General features: G+C 42.2%; 1 protein-coding gene across 2 annotated transcripts in view; it reads right to left on the bottom strand.

The window, feature by feature from the left end:
• KLHL2 (kelch like family member 2) overlaps positions 1-18,154 on the bottom strand; it is a gene marked incomplete at both ends in the record, with an annotated part of 97,693 nt that overhangs the window by 77,661 nt on the left and 1,878 nt on the right. Inside the window, one exon of one of the 2 annotated variants that reach the window (XM_080709747.1) lies at positions 4,695-4,877. In XM_080709747.1, the coding sequence (XP_080565873.1) occupies positions 4,695-4,877 (183 nt within the window). The remainder of the gene's footprint in view (positions 1-4,694; positions 4,878-18,154) is intronic. The other variant, XM_080709748.1, reaches the window with a different exon arrangement.

Below are 18,154 nucleotides of genomic sequence, written 5' to 3'. Positions count from 1 at the left end.
AAAAATGTCAGAGGGTATAGCTCAGAGGCAGAATACCCCTGGGTTCAATCCCCAAGAAAAAAAAAAAGAAAGATTTAAACTTTGACTCCATCAACCAAAGGCTCACGAAAACATTTCCTCGTGTACGGTTATTATTCTACCACTCTGATCTTAGAATTCAAAAGCAGAATAGCGAAAAGAAGGAAGTTCTCCTTCCCAGAAGTCAGGAAGCCACTCTCAGCTACCCTTTCCTGGCAGCAGGAAGTTGAGCAAGGACAGGAAATAATCAGTGACTTTCAGCTGTACAAGCAATACGGCCTCTTCACAGATTGTTTTTTAAAGAACTCCTCAAATTGGCTACAAAGGGTAAGAGAAGATGAGAACAACATTTAAAAAAAAAAAAAAAGGTTCTACTAACCTCCAAAAACAGTTCAGTTTTTGAAACACTGTTGGTTAGTGACTTCATTAAAACAAACCTGGTTATAGACCTCGCAGCCAACACTGAGACTATTCAAAGGTTATTCTTTGTTTTGAAAATTCCCATCAACACTCCCGTATTCAAAGGTTATGCTTTGTATTCTCCTGAAATGGGGTAACACGAACAACAAGAATGTGGTATTTCACAGCCCTACAGTTCACATCCAAAATGAGGAAAATAGATGAATAAGCAGAGAGCTAAAGAACCCCAGAACAAGAAGTCACAGACAGCACAGACACTGTGAGCAGGAAGCCTCCTAGGCTCAGAGAATGAGAGCAACAGACCTTAGACACCTCCCCACCTACGGCCCCACCCGACAGTCATGACTCCAAGAGGTAAAACAACTGGCTCAAAGCCAGAAAGTGTCCCAAAACTCACGCCATTCACCTCAAAACCCAGGTCAGCAAGAGGCCCGCGCACACATCACCAGTGAAAAGTGGAGGCTCGCCGAGCCCCACAGAGGAAAGTGAGGGAAAGAAAATGTGAGTCTAATAAAATTCAGTCTTAAACCAGGCGTGGTGGCACACGCTTGTAATCCTGGTCCTTGGGAGGCTGAGACAGGAGGATCATGCAGGTTCGAAGCCAGCCTCATCTACTTAGTGAGGCTCTCAGCAACCTGGTGAGACCCTGTTTTCAAAGAAATTATAAAATGAGTCTGGGAGTGTAGCCCAGAGGTAGAAGGCCCCTGGGTTCCATCCCCAGTAACACACACACACACCAAAAAAATCCAGTCTTTTCAGAAGTTTCAAAGAGAAAGAAGAGCCATTAAATATTCCAATTGTAGGCCAAGGCACAATAACAACAAAAAAATGACAAAACAATTTTACCTTTTTTTTATTTCTTTAAGCTATACCTCAACCCTATTTTTTTTTTTAATTTTAAACAGGGTCTCACTAAGTTGAGGAGGGCCTTGACTAAACTTGATGTAGTCGTCCTAGAACCTACAATCCTCCTGTCTCCGCCTCCCAAGTACGTGTCATGACACAACGAAACCTAAAACACAGCCAGGCAAGGTGGCGTAGGCCTGTAACCCTAGTACCTGGGAGGCTGAGACAGGAGGATCAAGGTTTGAAGCCAGCCTCAGCAAATTAGCGAGCTCCTCTACTGCTAAGTGAGATCCTGTTTTGAAATAAAATAGGGCTGGAGGAATAGGGTTGTCTATAGCTCAGAGGTAGAACACTCTTGGGTTCAATATGCAGTACCACCAAAAAGACAATCTGCTGAGTGTGATGGCACAGAACTACAACCCCAGTGCTAAAGAGTCTGAGACAGAAAGAGCGCCAGTTAAAGGACAGCCTCAGCAATTAGTAAGATTCTCAGCAATCTACCAAGACCCTGTTTTAAAAAAATAAATAAAATAAAATAAAATTGGGCTGTGGGTACAGCTTGGAGGTAGACTGCCGCTGAATTCGATTCCCAGTCAACAGTACCACCAGACCTGTTGGATTACCCCCACTATATATTCACCCAAACAATGAATGTAAACACCTATTTTTAAAATGTCGTCACAGCAGTATTAGGGAGCAAACCCAAGGATCCAATATTCAATTTCACTTCCTCTAGTCCCTCTCCAATCCATCCCCCACCCTGAAGCCAGGGCACTCCTTTCAAAATACTAATCTGCCCAAGGCACATTGCTCTCCCTCTCTGGTGGCTCCCCTGGGGCAGCTCCTGCTAGAAACCAGAATGTCAGGCTTTCAGGATGCTGCCCTCACCTACCCATGACCCTCCAGCTCTGCCAGTGAGGCCAGCCCCTTCCCACCACAACACAGGCACGGAATTCCTGTCTGCTCATCTCCCCACTCCCACCCTGACTGCTGCCCTTACCTCTATTCTTTCTTATCTCCACAGAATTATTCCTGTCTTCTGAGGGGACCCTTTCCTGACCAGGGTTTCCAACATCATAGCACCAGACAGCCCTCCCTACTATCATTACAAGTTACCGGAAATTATTTTTTCAGTTCTTTGCTTAATGTCTGCTTCCCACAGTCCACCATAAACCCCTTAAGGAATCATATCTTTTTACCCATTAGTTTGTCTCTAGTATTTGGCAAGTCAATATTTATTGGATCGTTAATTACTTAAAGGAAACACAATCAAGAATGGGCTTTTAGTGCTGGATGCTGTGGCACTTAACAGTAATCCCAGTACTTGAGAGACTGAGACAGCAGAATCAGAGGTTCAAGGCCAACTGCAACAGCTTAATGAGACCGCTTCACAAATAAACACAGAAAAAAAGGAAGAAAGAAAGGAAGAGCTGGGGGGTAGCTCAGAGGGAGAATGCCCCTGGGTTTATCCTCAGCACCACAAAACAAAACACAAAAAATGGGTTTTTAGGAAGACCTAGCACAGAGAGGTTAAAGGTTAAGCTACTCCTTTCTCAGTCATACTTTCATTTCAGCATTCCACAGAAGAAATTTAAGAGAAAAAAAAAAACCCTTTCATAAAGTGCTAAGAAAACAAAGTAATGTTAGCACATACATTAGCCTTTTAATAAAAACTTTTTTTTTTTTCCTGCAGGTGTGGGGTTGGAACCCAGGGGCATTCTACCTCCGAGCTACACCCCTAGCCCTATTTTATTTATTTTATTATTTATTATTTATTATTTATTATTTATTATATTTGTTTATTTATTTATTTATTTATTTATTTATTTATTTATTTATTTATTGGTACTGGGGTTCCTGGAAACCCTTCTACTTCTGGGCTACACTCCCAGACCTGGTTTTTTTTTTTTATATACTTTTTTATTTAGACACAGGGTCTCTTAAGCCAGCGCGGCTGGCTTCAAAACTGTGTGATTCTCCTGTCTCCGCCTCCCAAGCACGGGGATTACAAGCATGAACCACCATGCCAGGCTTATTCTTTATTCTGAAACAGGGTCTCACTGAGCTCCAGAGGGCCTCACTAAGTAGTTGAGTCTGTGGGTGAACCACAATCCTCCTGTCTCAGCCTCCCAAATGCTGGGATTACAAACTTGTACCATCACGCCCAGCTCATTAGCTTTTTAATTATTCAGGCTGTTGTTTTTTTTTTTTTTTTGGGGGGGTACTGGTGTTTGAACCTAGGGGTATTCTACCTCTGAGCTATACCCTAACCCTGTTTTATTTTCTGCTTTGAAACAGGGTCTAAGTTACTGAGGCTGACCTCAAACCTGAAATCTTTCTGTTTCAGCCTCCCAAGTACTGGGATTACAGGTGTGTGCCACTGTGCCCAGTCCAAATAGTCACTGTGGGGGGAAGGGGGACCAGGGATGAACTCAGAGCATTCTACCCCCAAGTTACACCCCCAGCTCGTTTTCTGTTTTGTTTTGAAACAGGGTCTCGCTAGGTGCTCAGAGTCTCACTACTTGCTAAGGCTGGCAATCCTGTAATCCTCCTGTTTAGCCTCCCAAATATTGGGATTACAGGGATGTGCCATCACATCTGGCTCTAAACAGCTTTAATATCAGTCTTTTTGTTGCAGTGGCTCTCAACATAGTTTAGAATTACATTAACAATGGGCAGGTCACTATTATTTAAAAATATTACCACTACTACAACCCTACCAAAGAGTTATGCTTTTCTTTCCATATTCTTTGAAATGGTAATAGAAGCCCTAGACCAGTGTTAACCAATGGAAATATGATGCAAGTCACAATTTTAAGGTAATCTTATTAAAAAGGTAAAAAGAAACAAAATTCATTTCCATAATATGTTCTATTTAACCCAAAATAGCCACCATTAATCATTTTAACATGTAATCAACATTTTAAAGAATTAATCATTCTTATATTTTATAACGTAGCAATAATTAAGAAATAATAAAATAGTAAGAAATCATGATTTTTGTTATAATTAATATAATATGAAATAATGATTATTATATTATATGAAATTATTATCACTAATGATAAAGGAGAATCACACATTCAAGGATGTTCTCAGCAAATAGCCTGGAGGTAGAATGCCCTTGAGTTCAATCCCCAGTACCACAAAAATAAACAAACAAATAAAAAAAATTTTTACACTTCTTTTTTTCACCAAGTGTAACAAAGCCTTTGTGTATTTTCCCTTTAACTAGAAAGATCTCCACCTAAGGCCGCCACAGTGGCTCATGGCTCTCATACTGGACAGGAATCCCACACCACCTATACTTCTGGCAAGTTATATTCTTCCTGTAAAAAACTTGCAGAAAAGGCTTTTGATGCTCCCTGTATTAAACAAAAAAATAATGAAGGAGGAGGGTTTATATTCACTACAAACAACTGAAAAATAAAAGGAGACTGGCCGTTCCATGTAAGCTCATGCAATACCTTCTCAACTCGTTCATGACTTTAAAAGCTTTCTTCATGTGCCAGGGATTCACTGTCACTGGGCAGGGTTTTTCAGTGTTATCATCTTTTGAATCAAGAGGCTTCTGATGAACTTGCTTTGTACATCTGTGCGTAAAAAAAAGAACAAAAAATAAAGATCTTATTAAAGATAATTTAGTTCCAGCTTATCAAGCCACAAGAGATAAATGGAATGCCTCCCTCCCTTAGACACCCAGAAGTCTCACCCAAAGACATCCTAACGTAAGACTACCATACAATTTCAGAGCACTTTCTGATTGTCACTACGATTTTAACAAAAAAAAGTGGGTAATTATTTCCCTGGTGTCAAAGATGAACATAGAGAATTTGGTAGAAGTGGTTTAGCAGATATCTCCAAATAAAAAGCTTAAAAAAAATCTTATCGTAAATTAACTTGCTTTTTGGATCTGCTATAGCCACACACTACTTACGAGCCAAGTAAGAGCAGAATGATTCTAGACACAAATGTAAGATATCTGGAATCCAATATAAATTTTGTTCTCTACCTGTAGGGATATTTACCCCATATATTTTAGACCTACAGTAATGAGGATTACTCATGTTAGCTAATATTTATTATTTACAATGTGAAAGCCATTGTACTTAATTTATTTTCATTATAATCCTCACAACTCTGTAAGCTAATTACTATCATTATCCCCATTTAACAGATGAAGAGATTGAGGCAAAATAAAACCAGTTTGGGTAACTTAGTAAATGGTAGATCCGGCCCACTATCATGTATCATTTTAATGTGCCAATAAAAAAATATATTATTGGTAGGAAGAGCCAGGTGAGAATGTGTTCAATGTGACTTACCACTAACATTCAACACTCTTTCCTACATGAAACAAGAAACACTTAATTTCACATTTAAATTTATATTTTTTGAGAACATGAGGCTGTTTAGGGGCCCCAAAACTGACATTCCAGGTAAGTGGGGATAGAAATGAAGAATTAACTACAAACTAATGAACACATAGAAGATTTTTTAAGTTGATGATTATGTAACTCTATAAATTAAATAACTCTATAATTAAAATTCCTTGAATTATACAATTATAAGGGTGGATTTTATGGTATGTAGATTATACTTCAGTAAAGCGATTAAATAAAAAACCAGAGTGCCAAATTAAGCCCCCAAACCATACTTCTGTGTGTATATATAGAGATATTACACAAAGAATAAGCAAAGGTCATTTATCGCTATTCCTCTTCTTTTCCTAACCCATTTCTTTAAAAAGAAAGATTCCTTTTTAAAAAATACCATGTTGTTGTTCATTAATTCACTGAGCAATTTTGTGTGTGTGTGAACCATGTACCAAGCACTATTTTTAAGGCCCTTGAAATGCATCAATGAATAAAACAAAGACCCTTGTCCTCACCGTGCTTGCAGGCTAGTTGGAGGGAGGAAGAGGACCATAAGTATATTAATCAGTGAACTAGACGGCCTGCTAGAAATGTTAATAAGCGCTATGAGAAAAAGAAAAAAGGAGGGCAGGGTAAAGAGTAAGAAGTGTGAAGTGCCGGGCATGGTGGCACTGGGGGGTATAATTTTTAGTATTAAATATGGTGATCGTGATCAGAGAAGGCCAAACTGAGAAGAGAGATTTGAACAAGAGGCTGGAAGGTGTCAGTAGGGCACGTGGAGGGTGTGGCTGGAACAAAGGCCAGCAGATGTCCAGCATATTCCAGGAACCACGCAGACCCAGGCAGCTGGAGCCAAGGGCTGCAGCAGAGGAGGAGACAGATGCTAAGTTTGTAGGGCCTTGAGGGACAGTTTGGTGGTGGTTGTTGTTTTGGTTTGTTTGTTAAGATGTACTGGGGATTAAACCGAGGTGCCATTCTACCTCTGAGCTATACCCCCAGCCACATTTTCTTTTTAATTTTGAAACAGGGTCTCACAAAGGCATGGAAGGCCTCGCTATGTTGCTAAGGCTGGTTGTGACCCTGTGATCCTCTTGTTTCATGTTTCCAAGTACTGGGATTACAGGCATATACCACCACGCCAGTCTCCTTGAGGAACATTTTAAGGACTTGGGCTTTAGACTAAGTGGAATGGGGAAGCCCTGCAGAGGAACGACAAAATCCAACTTAAGTTTCCAAAAGATCATCTTAGCTAGTAGTTGAAGACAGTCTATATGGGTCCACGATGAAAAGGGGAAACTATTCAGGAAGGTATACCAGTAAATAAGAGAGGACAGTGGCTCAGAGCAGGGCAGAAGCACTGGGTGAGAAGTGGCTGGTTCTGGATATTGGTAAGGTGCAGCCAACAAGATTCACTGGCAGAATGGATGTGGTCTGTCAAAGGAAGAACGACTTCACTTTTTTGGCTGGAGCAAGTGGAAGGATTGAGTTTCCTTGAATTGAGCCTGGGAAAGCTGCAGGTAAAATCGGTCATGGAAGGAAGATCAGGAGCTTAATTTTTATACATGTTGATTTTAAGATTATCAGACAGCCAAATGAAGATATCAAATCATCAGATAAAGAATCGAGTCTGGCTTTGGAGAGAAAATGAGGACAATTTTGGAATCACTGATTATAGAGATGGTATACTCAGCCAAGACACGAAGGCATTCAACATTAGGTAAAATTTTAACCTCTAAAACTAACCATACACATCATCTTAGCTCGTTCCCGCATTCCAGAATTGGCACTAGTTAGCCGGGCGTGGCGGCGCACGCTTGTAATCCCAGCATTCGGGAGGCTGAGACCGGAGGATCGCAGTTCGTGGACAGCCTCAGCTACTTAGTGAGGCCCTCCACAACTCAGTGAGACCCAGTTTCAAAATAAAGAATTAAAAAAAAAAAAAGAATTGGCACTAGTTGAGGCCTTTGATTCTTTGAGGGCTTACCTACTAGAAGGAGACATCGCTTCTACTTCCTCACCATTTGAGAGTTCTTAGAGGAACCCAACAAATGGATTTAGCATTGGGCATCACCTCCAGCAAGAAGGGCCACAGCTGGGGTGTGGGAAGAGGAGGCTCCTCTATTAACTAAGGCCTTCTGGAGGGGGGGGACGGTGTACAGAGGATGGGTTAAGCAAAGGGCCTTAGGGAAAGCAATGGCTAGAAGCCAAAAGGTGAAAGAACATTCACATCTGGAGAAAGAGACTGGGAGACACTCCATATTATAGAACAGAGCCTCATTGTGAAGAAATTAGTAGAAAACCAGGGCAAGTTGTGTGGTTACATGGAACGCATGCAACTGTCAGACCATGTGATACCAAATGCCTACACTCAGAGCGAGACAGTATTAATCTACATCTATGTCTAGCTTAATAATGCGGAGGCTGCAACAGAAGAAAAATATTCATACTGCGGCTTAGCAAAATGATCCTAGCAGAGTTTCTGATGCTCAGAGCAGGCGCAAAAAAGCAACTCCGCCCTAAGAAGAATGTTGTTATTTAAGAATCAAGAGAGTTTACATTTGCTTAAGAAATTAGGAATTAAATCTCCTATTAAATCTCCTAGCATTGCAGAATTGGCTTATAAGGCAGCTGCCATACTGCACTCCGTGCCCATATTGGTGATCTCAGAAAGGTATTTTCAGCTCCCACTTTTTTTTTTAATGTACTCCAGAAAACTCAGCAAAGACCTTATTCAAAGATGTAAAAGAATCAGTAAGAAATAACACGGCATTTTCATTGTAAGTGTTCTCGGTACTGAGAGCCACTTACCAATACAGCACCCCTGCCGCACGGGTCTATTTTCAACACTAACGCCCTTTCCATAATTTCCCCATTTCCTATGTGGCTTTGTGTTCGATGGTCACTCATTCAGCAGCTGTACTGAGTAACGGAAAGTGACGCATCCTGTCTAAAACTATAGATGTAGAAAAGGTACATTACTAGGAACACGCAGCTAGGTTAGAGGTGAAGGCTCTGCCCTTCAAGGGAGCCCAGAGTTGCCCCTTCTCCCTGCTTCCCATCTGAAGCAGGAGTGGGCACTTTCTAGAAAAGCTGCTCACTCTAAGAACTGCCTCCTTTAAAATATCAAAAGGAGTGTTCTCCAAGGCTCTCTCACCTTGGAAGTCTTTCCCCCACTCTTACACTCCACTAGTCTTGTAATGATCCAAAAGCCCACTGTTAGCAGAAAAAGAGTTAAGGTTTCCAAGGGTTTGGAGGCCAGCATACTGCTACACTGTGGAAGAAGCAGTCCTGGCCAGGCGTGGTGACGCACGTCTGTAATCCCAGGACTTGGGAGGCTGAGCCAGGAGACCGCAGGTCTGAGGACAGCCTCAGCGAGGGCAAGACCTCAGCAACATAATAGACACCCTGCCTCAAAATAAAAAATAAAAGGGCTAGGGATATGTAGCTCGGAGGTAGAATGCCCCTGGATTCAATTTCTAGTACCACAAGGAAGAAAGAAGGAAAGAAGGAAGAAAAAGAAAGGAAGGAAGGAAGGAAGGAAGGAAGAAAGAAAGAAAGAAAGAAAGAAAGAAAGAAAGAAAGAAAGAAAGAGGCAGGGAAGGAGGCAGGAAGTAAAAACCTTCCTTCAGTGACCAACTTCCACAAATTCCCATCTATGGACAAGGTTGGCTTCTCAAATGCGATGACTTTGACTCTTTAAGAACATACCACTGAGTCAGGCGTGGGGGCACACGCATATAATCCCAGTTCTTGCAAGGCTGAGACAGAGGATCACAGCTTTGAGTACAGTCTCAACTTGGTAAGATTCTCAGCAACCTAGCCCCATCCTATTTCAAAACAAAAACATAAAAACATCCGGGGTGAGCTGGGCATAGTGGAGCACGCTTTTAATCCCAGTACTTGGGAGGTTGAGACAGAAGGATCATGGCTTCCAAGATAGCCTCAGCTACTTAGGGAGGCATGTGCAACTTAGTGAGACCCTGTTTCAAAATAAAGAATAAAAAACAGGGCTAGAGGTGTAGCTTGAGTTCAAATTTGCAAATAATAGTAATAATAATAATGATGATGATGATGATGATGATGATGATGATGATGATGATGGCGGCTGGGGATGTAGCTCAGAGGTAGAATCACCCTGGATTCAATCCCCAATAAAACACACACACACACACACACACACACACACACACACACACACTCTCTCTCTCTCTCTCTCTCTCTCTCTCTCTCTCTCTTACAATAATTTTTTGGGGGGAGTGGTACTGGGGGTGGAACCCAGAGGCTTTCTACCTCTGGGCTATACTCCCAGACCTATTTTTTTATACTTTATTTGGAAACAGGGTCTCACTAAGTTGCTGAGAGCCTCACTAAGTAGCTCAGGCTGGCTTCGAACCCGTGTGATCCTCCTGTCTCAGCCTCCCAAGCCTGGGGATTACAAGCGTGTGCCACCACGCCCGGCAATAACTAAATTCTTAAAAGAGGAAAAAAGTAAATACTCTCAACAGTCCTGTCTCCCTCAAATAGTCAAGATTTCAAAACCAGGCAAAGGTTTAAACCTGCTGCAACAATTTTGAGGACTCCTTAGTAATGAGGTATAATTTCTCTGGATATTTATTATATGCTTTGAGAGAGTGATTTTCAATAGAGGGGAATGAAAAGATCACATATCCCTACAAGTTTTTCAAACTACACATAACAACCCCTGTTTGGTGAAGAGTCAGGCAAACCCTTTTGAGGACTGAGGACAGCAAAATGACAGCATCTACAGAGGCGGGGTGAAAGGCAGCTACGTATGCTCTTTAAAAACAACACCAAAAGGAAAAAAAAAATAGGTGCTGCAATACACCCCCCTACCCACTTACCTCCCACCCAGGACAATCCTCCCACATACAGAACAAGCACTGGAACAAACTCGGCTTGTTCAGGTTCTGGGGGGGCTTCTGGTGGAAACGATGCTACAAGTAATTCCCCAGAGCCATACGGCTACAAAATTCAACAGGGGACCAGACCAAAGACATTTTCACATTCGGGACAGAAATACTTGGCCCCTGGGTGGCCACCATCTCTGCTCTCCCCTCTGCCTGTTTACCTCAAAAGCTGCAAGACTCCCCTGCTTGCAGTGAGTCACCCACCATTACTCACAAATTTCTGCCAAGTTCACGTCAACAGCTGTTGTTTTCAAAGTCACCAGCCATGCTGCACCGCTCTGAAGTTCCCCATCACTTTGTAGTATTCCTCCCATTTTCCCTGCGTCTCTCTCTCTCTTCCCAGCTCAACTTGCATTTCGGAAGGTGGTATCGTCTTAACACGGCTCCCATCCACAAGTCCAGGGAATCCAAAGGAGAGATTCCATCATAACTCAGATCTTCACTAGTATGTATCCAATTCCCAGTGAAAGGCTCACACCCTTTACCTCACCCAAATAGAGGTCGCATGAGTACAGGGCTCTCTCCACTGGACACATGGATTGGTTTGTGCTAGGGTTGTGGGGGTTTTTTGCCACTGCCTAAAGGCAAAAGGAGTCTGCAAATGTTCTTCATGTATATGGAATTTAAATTTTTAATAGGTAGGAGGCCCACTAGATATATTGTAAGCTACAAACTTATGGTCATATTGCCAAACAGGCTTTTAAAAAAATGTTATTGTCTGCCCTGTGGACAGACTCAGATTGGGCTAGGAATATAGCTCAGTGATAGAATATGGGCTTATTAGCATGCATGAAGCCCTGAGTTCAATTTCCAGCACACAAAAAAATTTTTAAAAAAAACAGGCATGGTGGTGCGCCCCTATACTCCCAGTCCAGTCCTTAGGAGACTGAGACAGGAGGATTGCAGGTTGGAACATCACAGGCTTGAGACCAGTGCATGGTAACTTAGTAAGACCGTGTTTCAAAATAAAAAAATAAAATAGGGATATATATATATATATATATATATATATATATATATATATACACACACACACACACACACACACACACACACACACAACTTCAAGGCAGAATGGCCTTGGGTTCCATCCCTACCCCACCCTAACCCCCTGAAAAATTAAATTCTATCTTCAGTACTTAGACTCTTAAAACTAACCATGAAGCATCTTGTACACTAAAATCTCCCTATCCTGTAACAAGTCACAGAACATCTCACCTTCCAGATAATGTAATACTGCCACTGAATTTATTAGCTGGAAGACATATATTGTTAGAAGATATATTTCTGATCTCCCACAGCTGGAAAAGAAACATCTAGAAGTGCCAGCTGTATTAAAATGGATTAGCAGTTAAAAGCCAGGGCCTGGGGCCTCCTGGAGGGCAAAGAGAGGGCAGAGGGAGTCACCTCCTCTCCCTCCGTCTGTGGTTTTCTGTGAGGCTGGTTTTCTGTGAGGCGTGTGTGGCACAGGCTGGCGCTGGCGGGAGGAGGTGGCTGGGATGTCTGAGGCGCAGAGGTTGATGGAAGCTGGAGTATAATTGCTCTCTGATAGTAGAACAATAGAGCTGTAAAAAGCTCTGCTTCAGTTCATCTCGGCTTTCTCCCTCGTTCCCTCCCACCTACATGACAAACAGCACAATCAGGCACTTTTTGTCCCTGACAGTGACTATCACCAAAAAAGGGACCAGGGTAAAAGCACATCTTATGCAAGACCAGTCTTTTAAAGAATATTTTATAAACAAATTAACAAAGCTTGGGCAGAGTGGGATATGTGTGGGGTGTTAGAGTAGGGAAAAGAAGGCTGATGATCCATCTCGAACACCATCGTGTCTTTCATAACTCCTGCTTCTGACCTTTTATCTTTTCCTAGTCTCACCACCATGTGGTTGGTAGAAGGGGCAGCAATATGACCTGGAAGTTCAGCTGATAGGCTGCATTTTCCACAATTGAAGGAAAAGGCACTAGAAGACCAGAACCAGGTGAAAGACGAAAACTGTAGTCTGTCTATGCCAAATAAATGACTCTGGATTACTCACTTGGCTCCTCTAAGCTGACGACTGCTTACTTCTAAATGTTAGTCCCAAGCTGGACATGGTAGAGTACACCTCTGATCCCAAATCTTGGGGGCTACGGAGGTCTGAGACACGAGGATTGCAGGTTCAAGGACAGCCTTAGTATATAGGGATACTCTCCTGAAGAAGCCCATCAAGATTGTGCTTCAACACAAAAAATATATATAAAAGGCTCGGGGCATATAGCTTTGGAGGTAGAATATCCTTGGGTTCAAACTTCAGTATCACTAAATATAAATAAATAAATAATAAATAAAAGAGAGCCAGGCATGGTGGCACACACCTATAATCCCAGTATTTGGCAGGCTAAAACAGGAGGATCACAGAGCAGAGGACAATCTCAGCAACACAGTAAGACTCTCAGAACCTAGCAAGACCCTGTTTCCAAACAAAAAATTTTAAAAAGGGCTGGGGGTGTGGCTTAGATGTAGAATACCCCTGGGTTCAATACCCAGTACCACACAAAAATTTATAAAATAAAAACTTATTCCACAGATACGTCTAATGTGAAATCTAATATAAAAGCCAAAGATACTGACACCTCACCTACTTAGCTCAGGAAGCTACATAAGCATTAAACAAAATAGGGATATAACAAAGTTTAGAAGAAAAATGTTGTGTGTAAAGATACATGCTGAATATGAAGATATATATTTTACTGGCCATCCTCGGTATTAATGGCAACATTCAATCCACAGTTACCAGCAATACTCAACATAACACTATTGTGAATAAGTCAAGTATTTAAGTGCTGCCTTGGCGATGCTCTGGTACTAAGCAGGATGTAAGGGAGGCTGACCCAGGATCATTCTCTAGTTTCCATCTACCTGGGCAGGCACATCCGAAGGAATGGAAGGAGTCAGTACACGGGTGCAAGGTTATGGGTTGCCGATTATAAAAGCTCTGGAACACAACAATGAGTTGAAATGCGCTGAAGTAACTAGGAAAGACCTGTGAAGGGCACAGGGCTCCAACAGGGCCTGGAAGGAACCCCAAGTTCTTTTAACTGGGGTCAGGAGGACTGAAGGAATAGGGAAAGGTGGGAGAATCCTAGCTTATGATAAGGGAGAGTTTAGGCTAAAAGGTTAGAGCATATAACAGATACATAAAACAAGGCCAAAATGATGGAGGGTTGTGAATGCCTGACTTTTAATAAGTCATTTCCTACGACTCTAAGATGTTAGAAGGTTAAATAGCAGATGTACTGACAGGTGAGGAGAGAACATACCACATTCAGGAGACCGCTGCAAAAAATCAGGTATCAAGAGATAGCATCCATTCAGGAGAATGGTAGCAGTCAGAACAGACATTGGAAACCAAGACTCTACAGGTGCTGTGGACAGGTATGAGGTGGAGCGCAGAGAGAGAGAGGGGTCAAAGACTCCTCCAACGTATGGGGTATCGGAGACCAGAAGAATGGCTATTCCACTGGTAAGTCAAAAGGCTGGAAAGGGAAATCAGCTTGAGAAGAAATATGAAGTCAGTTTTAGAGACGCTGAGTTATAGATCTGGAATTTCAGAAGCTCAAAATTACAGATTGACGTACAGATTTGAGTGCAGATTTACAATCCAGATGGAGCCATAACACAGAGATCGGCAGATGACTGAAAGGAACAAGTGGTCAAGGTCTTCTCTGTGAAGAACAGATACTGCACATGCACAGTAACAGAAGACAAGCGATATCCGAAGAAAAGAGTGACCATCAGAAAGGAATTAGAATTCCAGTTTTTCAAGCTTGGGAAAGTAACTTAACCTCTATTTCCTCACTTGAAAAAAATAACAATAATGAAACCTAGACTATGAAATTGTTATGATTAGGCTAGGCATGGTGATGCACACCTGTAATCTCAGGACTTAGGAGGCTGAGAAAAGAGGATTGCAGGTTAGAGGACAGCCTCAGCAATACATCAAGACTCTCAATAACCTAGCAAGACCCTGTTTCAAAACAAAAACTTAAGAAGGGCCAGAGATGTAACTCGAAGGTAAAGTGGCCATGGGTTCAATCCACAGTACCACATTTAAAAAAAAAAAAAAAAAAAAAAAGAGCCAGACATGGTGGTACACACTTGTAATCCCCGCGCTCGGGAAGCGGAGACAGGAGGATCACACAGGTTCAAAGCCAGCCTGGCTGGCTTATGAGACCCTGTTTCCAAATAAAAAAATATATTTAAAAAAATGGGTGTCTGGGAGTGTAACCCGGAGGTAGAAGGGTTTCCAGGAACCCCAGTACCACACACACAAAAAAGATTATTAAGAGTAAGTGAGATAAAGTATGTAAATACATTTAGCAACCCAAAACTAAAAGAGGCCCCAGCACTGTGGTGCACACCTAGAATCCCAGGATTTAGGCGTAGGCTGAGATAGGAAGATCACAGGCTCCAGACTCAGCAACTCAGCAGCACTCTCAGCAGCCTAGTGAGACCCTTTTTAAAAACAAAAAAATAAAAAGAACTGGAGGGGGGGGTGTCTCGGTGACAGGACGGCCCTGGGTTTAATCTCCAGCACCACAACAAAAATAAAAAATAATCAACTAAAGAAGAAAACCAACAAAAAGTAGTGTCATGAGAAGGGCTTATTTTTCAAGACAGAATCAGTGAAAGAAACTAGTAAAAGGAATATTTTCACAAATGCCAGTTGCCCAGAATTTAAGACAACACATGCAAAACGCACAGAAAGCCCACCGACCCCTCACCAGAACGACCTCGTGGGAAATGACACAAGAATGCCTTTGCGCCGGCCCCTCCCCCTGGGTCCATTCCTCCCTTGCAGACTCTGCTCAAATATCAACCCATCAAACATGCCCTGAGCCTAACTAAACTGTCAATCTTGCTCTGTCCCTCGTTATTCTCTATCATTAGCAATGTTTTGAATTTGTTTACTGTTAGTTTCAACCATGAGGAAGAGAACGTTTTTGTTTTCTGAGAGCCTGTCTACAGCAGAGATTCAGTAAATACGAGTTAAAACACTGATCTGCCCCATCAGAAACAGTAAACACACTTGGGATTTGACAGAACGCATTAGAAAAGTAACCTGAAAGGCAATTTTCCTCCTCTGTACCACCCTGAGAGAAACTTTGGCCTGAATTTAAGGAGTTCAATGGTTTTCACAAACACTTTCAGTGCAGATCCGGATAGCCATACATGAGTAAATTTAAAAGCATCCGCAGAAAAGCACATTTACTAATATTTATTAAATGCCTACACTGCACATTACAAACGTGAATCACAAGAGGTTTGGGGGTGTGGGGGGGCGGATTTCCTAGCATCAGAATTTTTTAAGACTACTACATAAATGCTACCTATTTCCAGAATCCACGTTTCAAGTTCCCAAATGCACCTCCAGATTGTCCTTCTGGGGACACTCCCTGCACCAGACATTGATCCATATGTCTTCTGTCTCCGTCACCTTCTGGGCCATTATTGTTCCCATTTTAATTTGCCTATGTGTGATAGATACCCCATACACACGTTTAGGACTTATTAATCAAAAACAAGAATATATTCTAATACTTTTTCTTTTTGGTGATACTGGAGATGGAATGAAGGGACGGACGTTCTACCTCTAAGGTAGGATCCCCCCCCCCCAGCTGTTTTATTTTTTTTTTCCTTCATTTTGAAAAAAGGTCTTGCTAAGTTGCTAGGGCTCTAACTAAATCACTGAGACTGGCCTTGAACCTGTGGTCCTCTTATCTCAGCTCCCCAAGTGCTGGGATAACAGGTGCACCACCACAGCCAGCTACTTCCATGTACTTTATGAAAACAAACTAATGAATACTGGGTTAACTCATAACAAGGGTCCAAATTCAGAATAATTGAATCTCAGAAAGAAAATTAAAGCCAGGCAGTGACACATGCCCATAATCCTAGTTTTGGAGAGACCGAGACAGGAAGACTTCAGGTTGAAGGCCAGCCTCAGCAATTTAGCAAGACCATGTTTCAAAGTATAAATTAAGAAGGGCTAGCCGGGCGTGGTGGCGCACACTTGTAATCCCCGCGCTTGGGAGGCTGAGACGGGAGGATCACACGGGTTCGAAGCCAGCCTCAGCTACTTTGTGAGGCTCTCAGCAACTTAGTGAGACCGTTTCCAAATAAAATATAAAAAAGGTCTGGGAGTATAGCCCGGAGGTAGAAAGCCTCTGGGTTCCACGCTCAGTACCACCAAAAAAAAAAAAAGGGTTGCGGATGTAGCTTGGTGGTAGAGTACCCTTGGATTCAATTCCTAGAGGAAGGGAGGAAGGAAAGAAGAGATGAAGGACAGACATTAAAGTCATCTAGTCCAGTGGTTTCAAATGTCAGGTGTCAATAAATTTCTTGCCTATGAGCAAAATCCAAGAGGTTTACATAAGTCTAACTTTGCTCAATGTAAGGACTATCCTTTAGTCGGTGAAATTAAAAAATCGGAAAACCTATGCTCTCATCCTACCAATCTTTTGCTGACCCAATCTCTTAGAGCATGGTCAACAAGTTGTCTGCTGCTGTTTGGACGCCACTGAGGAGAAGTGCCTCCAGTGATGTGGAATCACCAGGTGAAAACACGTACTGCGCGTCCGAGGCACGCGAGCTCGCAGGAAGAAAGCAAGGCCAGGAATGAGTAAGCCTTATGATAAGGAGCTCATAAAAAGGGGGGAGGGCAAGAACAGAGAGGAGATCAAAGGGTGACACTTAGGCCTGGGCTTCATAGTCCTCCTGCAACTTAGTAATTATGAAAATTCTTTACGCAAATAACCAGAAAAGCTAAGAGGTGTAAGAGATTTCTAAGGTCACAGCTGGTCGGTTTACGTTTTCTTTTGCACAAGTCGGGTTTACTTCCTGGAATTCCTTTACTAATCTACATCTAAATTTTAGTTGCATACTTTTCTGGTTTGACCAGATGCAAATGTCACATGGTCCAAATATCACCCACACTCCCAAACCCAACAGAATCCAAATGCGACCTATACCCAGAGATGCAAAAAATAATAATAAAAATACACACACACAAAAAAAAAAAATAAAAAGTCCAACGACGACATGAGAACCATAAAAAGATGAGGACAACTTGGCGATTAGGCGCGGACTAAGCACAAAAAATCAAAAGGAGGTCGGGGAGGTCATCCTGAAGGAAATAGGAATCTGGCCACAGATGCCTGCCAACTTTCCAAGACAATGAGCTAACAGGCCAAAGAGGAGCAAGGTGGGATTGGAGAACAATGAACTGTGGTGTTCAAAGAGCACAGCAAAAAGCACCACACACAATACCGAGAGGGAGAGGCATTCAAAAGTTGTAGACTGAATGAATTAACGAACAGACACACAAACAGGCCTCTGAGTGGCTGTTTCCAATCACATCACCCAAGGCACTTCAAATCCAATTCAAACATCTTTCTTCGCCTTACAGCTCTGGCTAAAAATCGAACCTTATGAAAAGCAGAGTGCTCCCGATAACTCGATAGCTCCTCTCCTAGCCCAGCTCCGCCAGTGAAGTCCCTTCCCAAAGATGCTCCCGGTGCTTCTCA

The sequence above is a fragment of the Muscardinus avellanarius genome (genome assembly GCF_963383645.1).
Source record: "Muscardinus avellanarius genome assembly, chromosome: 14".
In the NCBI taxonomy this organism is placed as follows: Eukaryota; Metazoa; Chordata; class Mammalia; order Rodentia; family Gliridae; genus Muscardinus; species Muscardinus avellanarius.
This window is presented reverse-complemented; position numbering and strand designations above follow the sequence as displayed.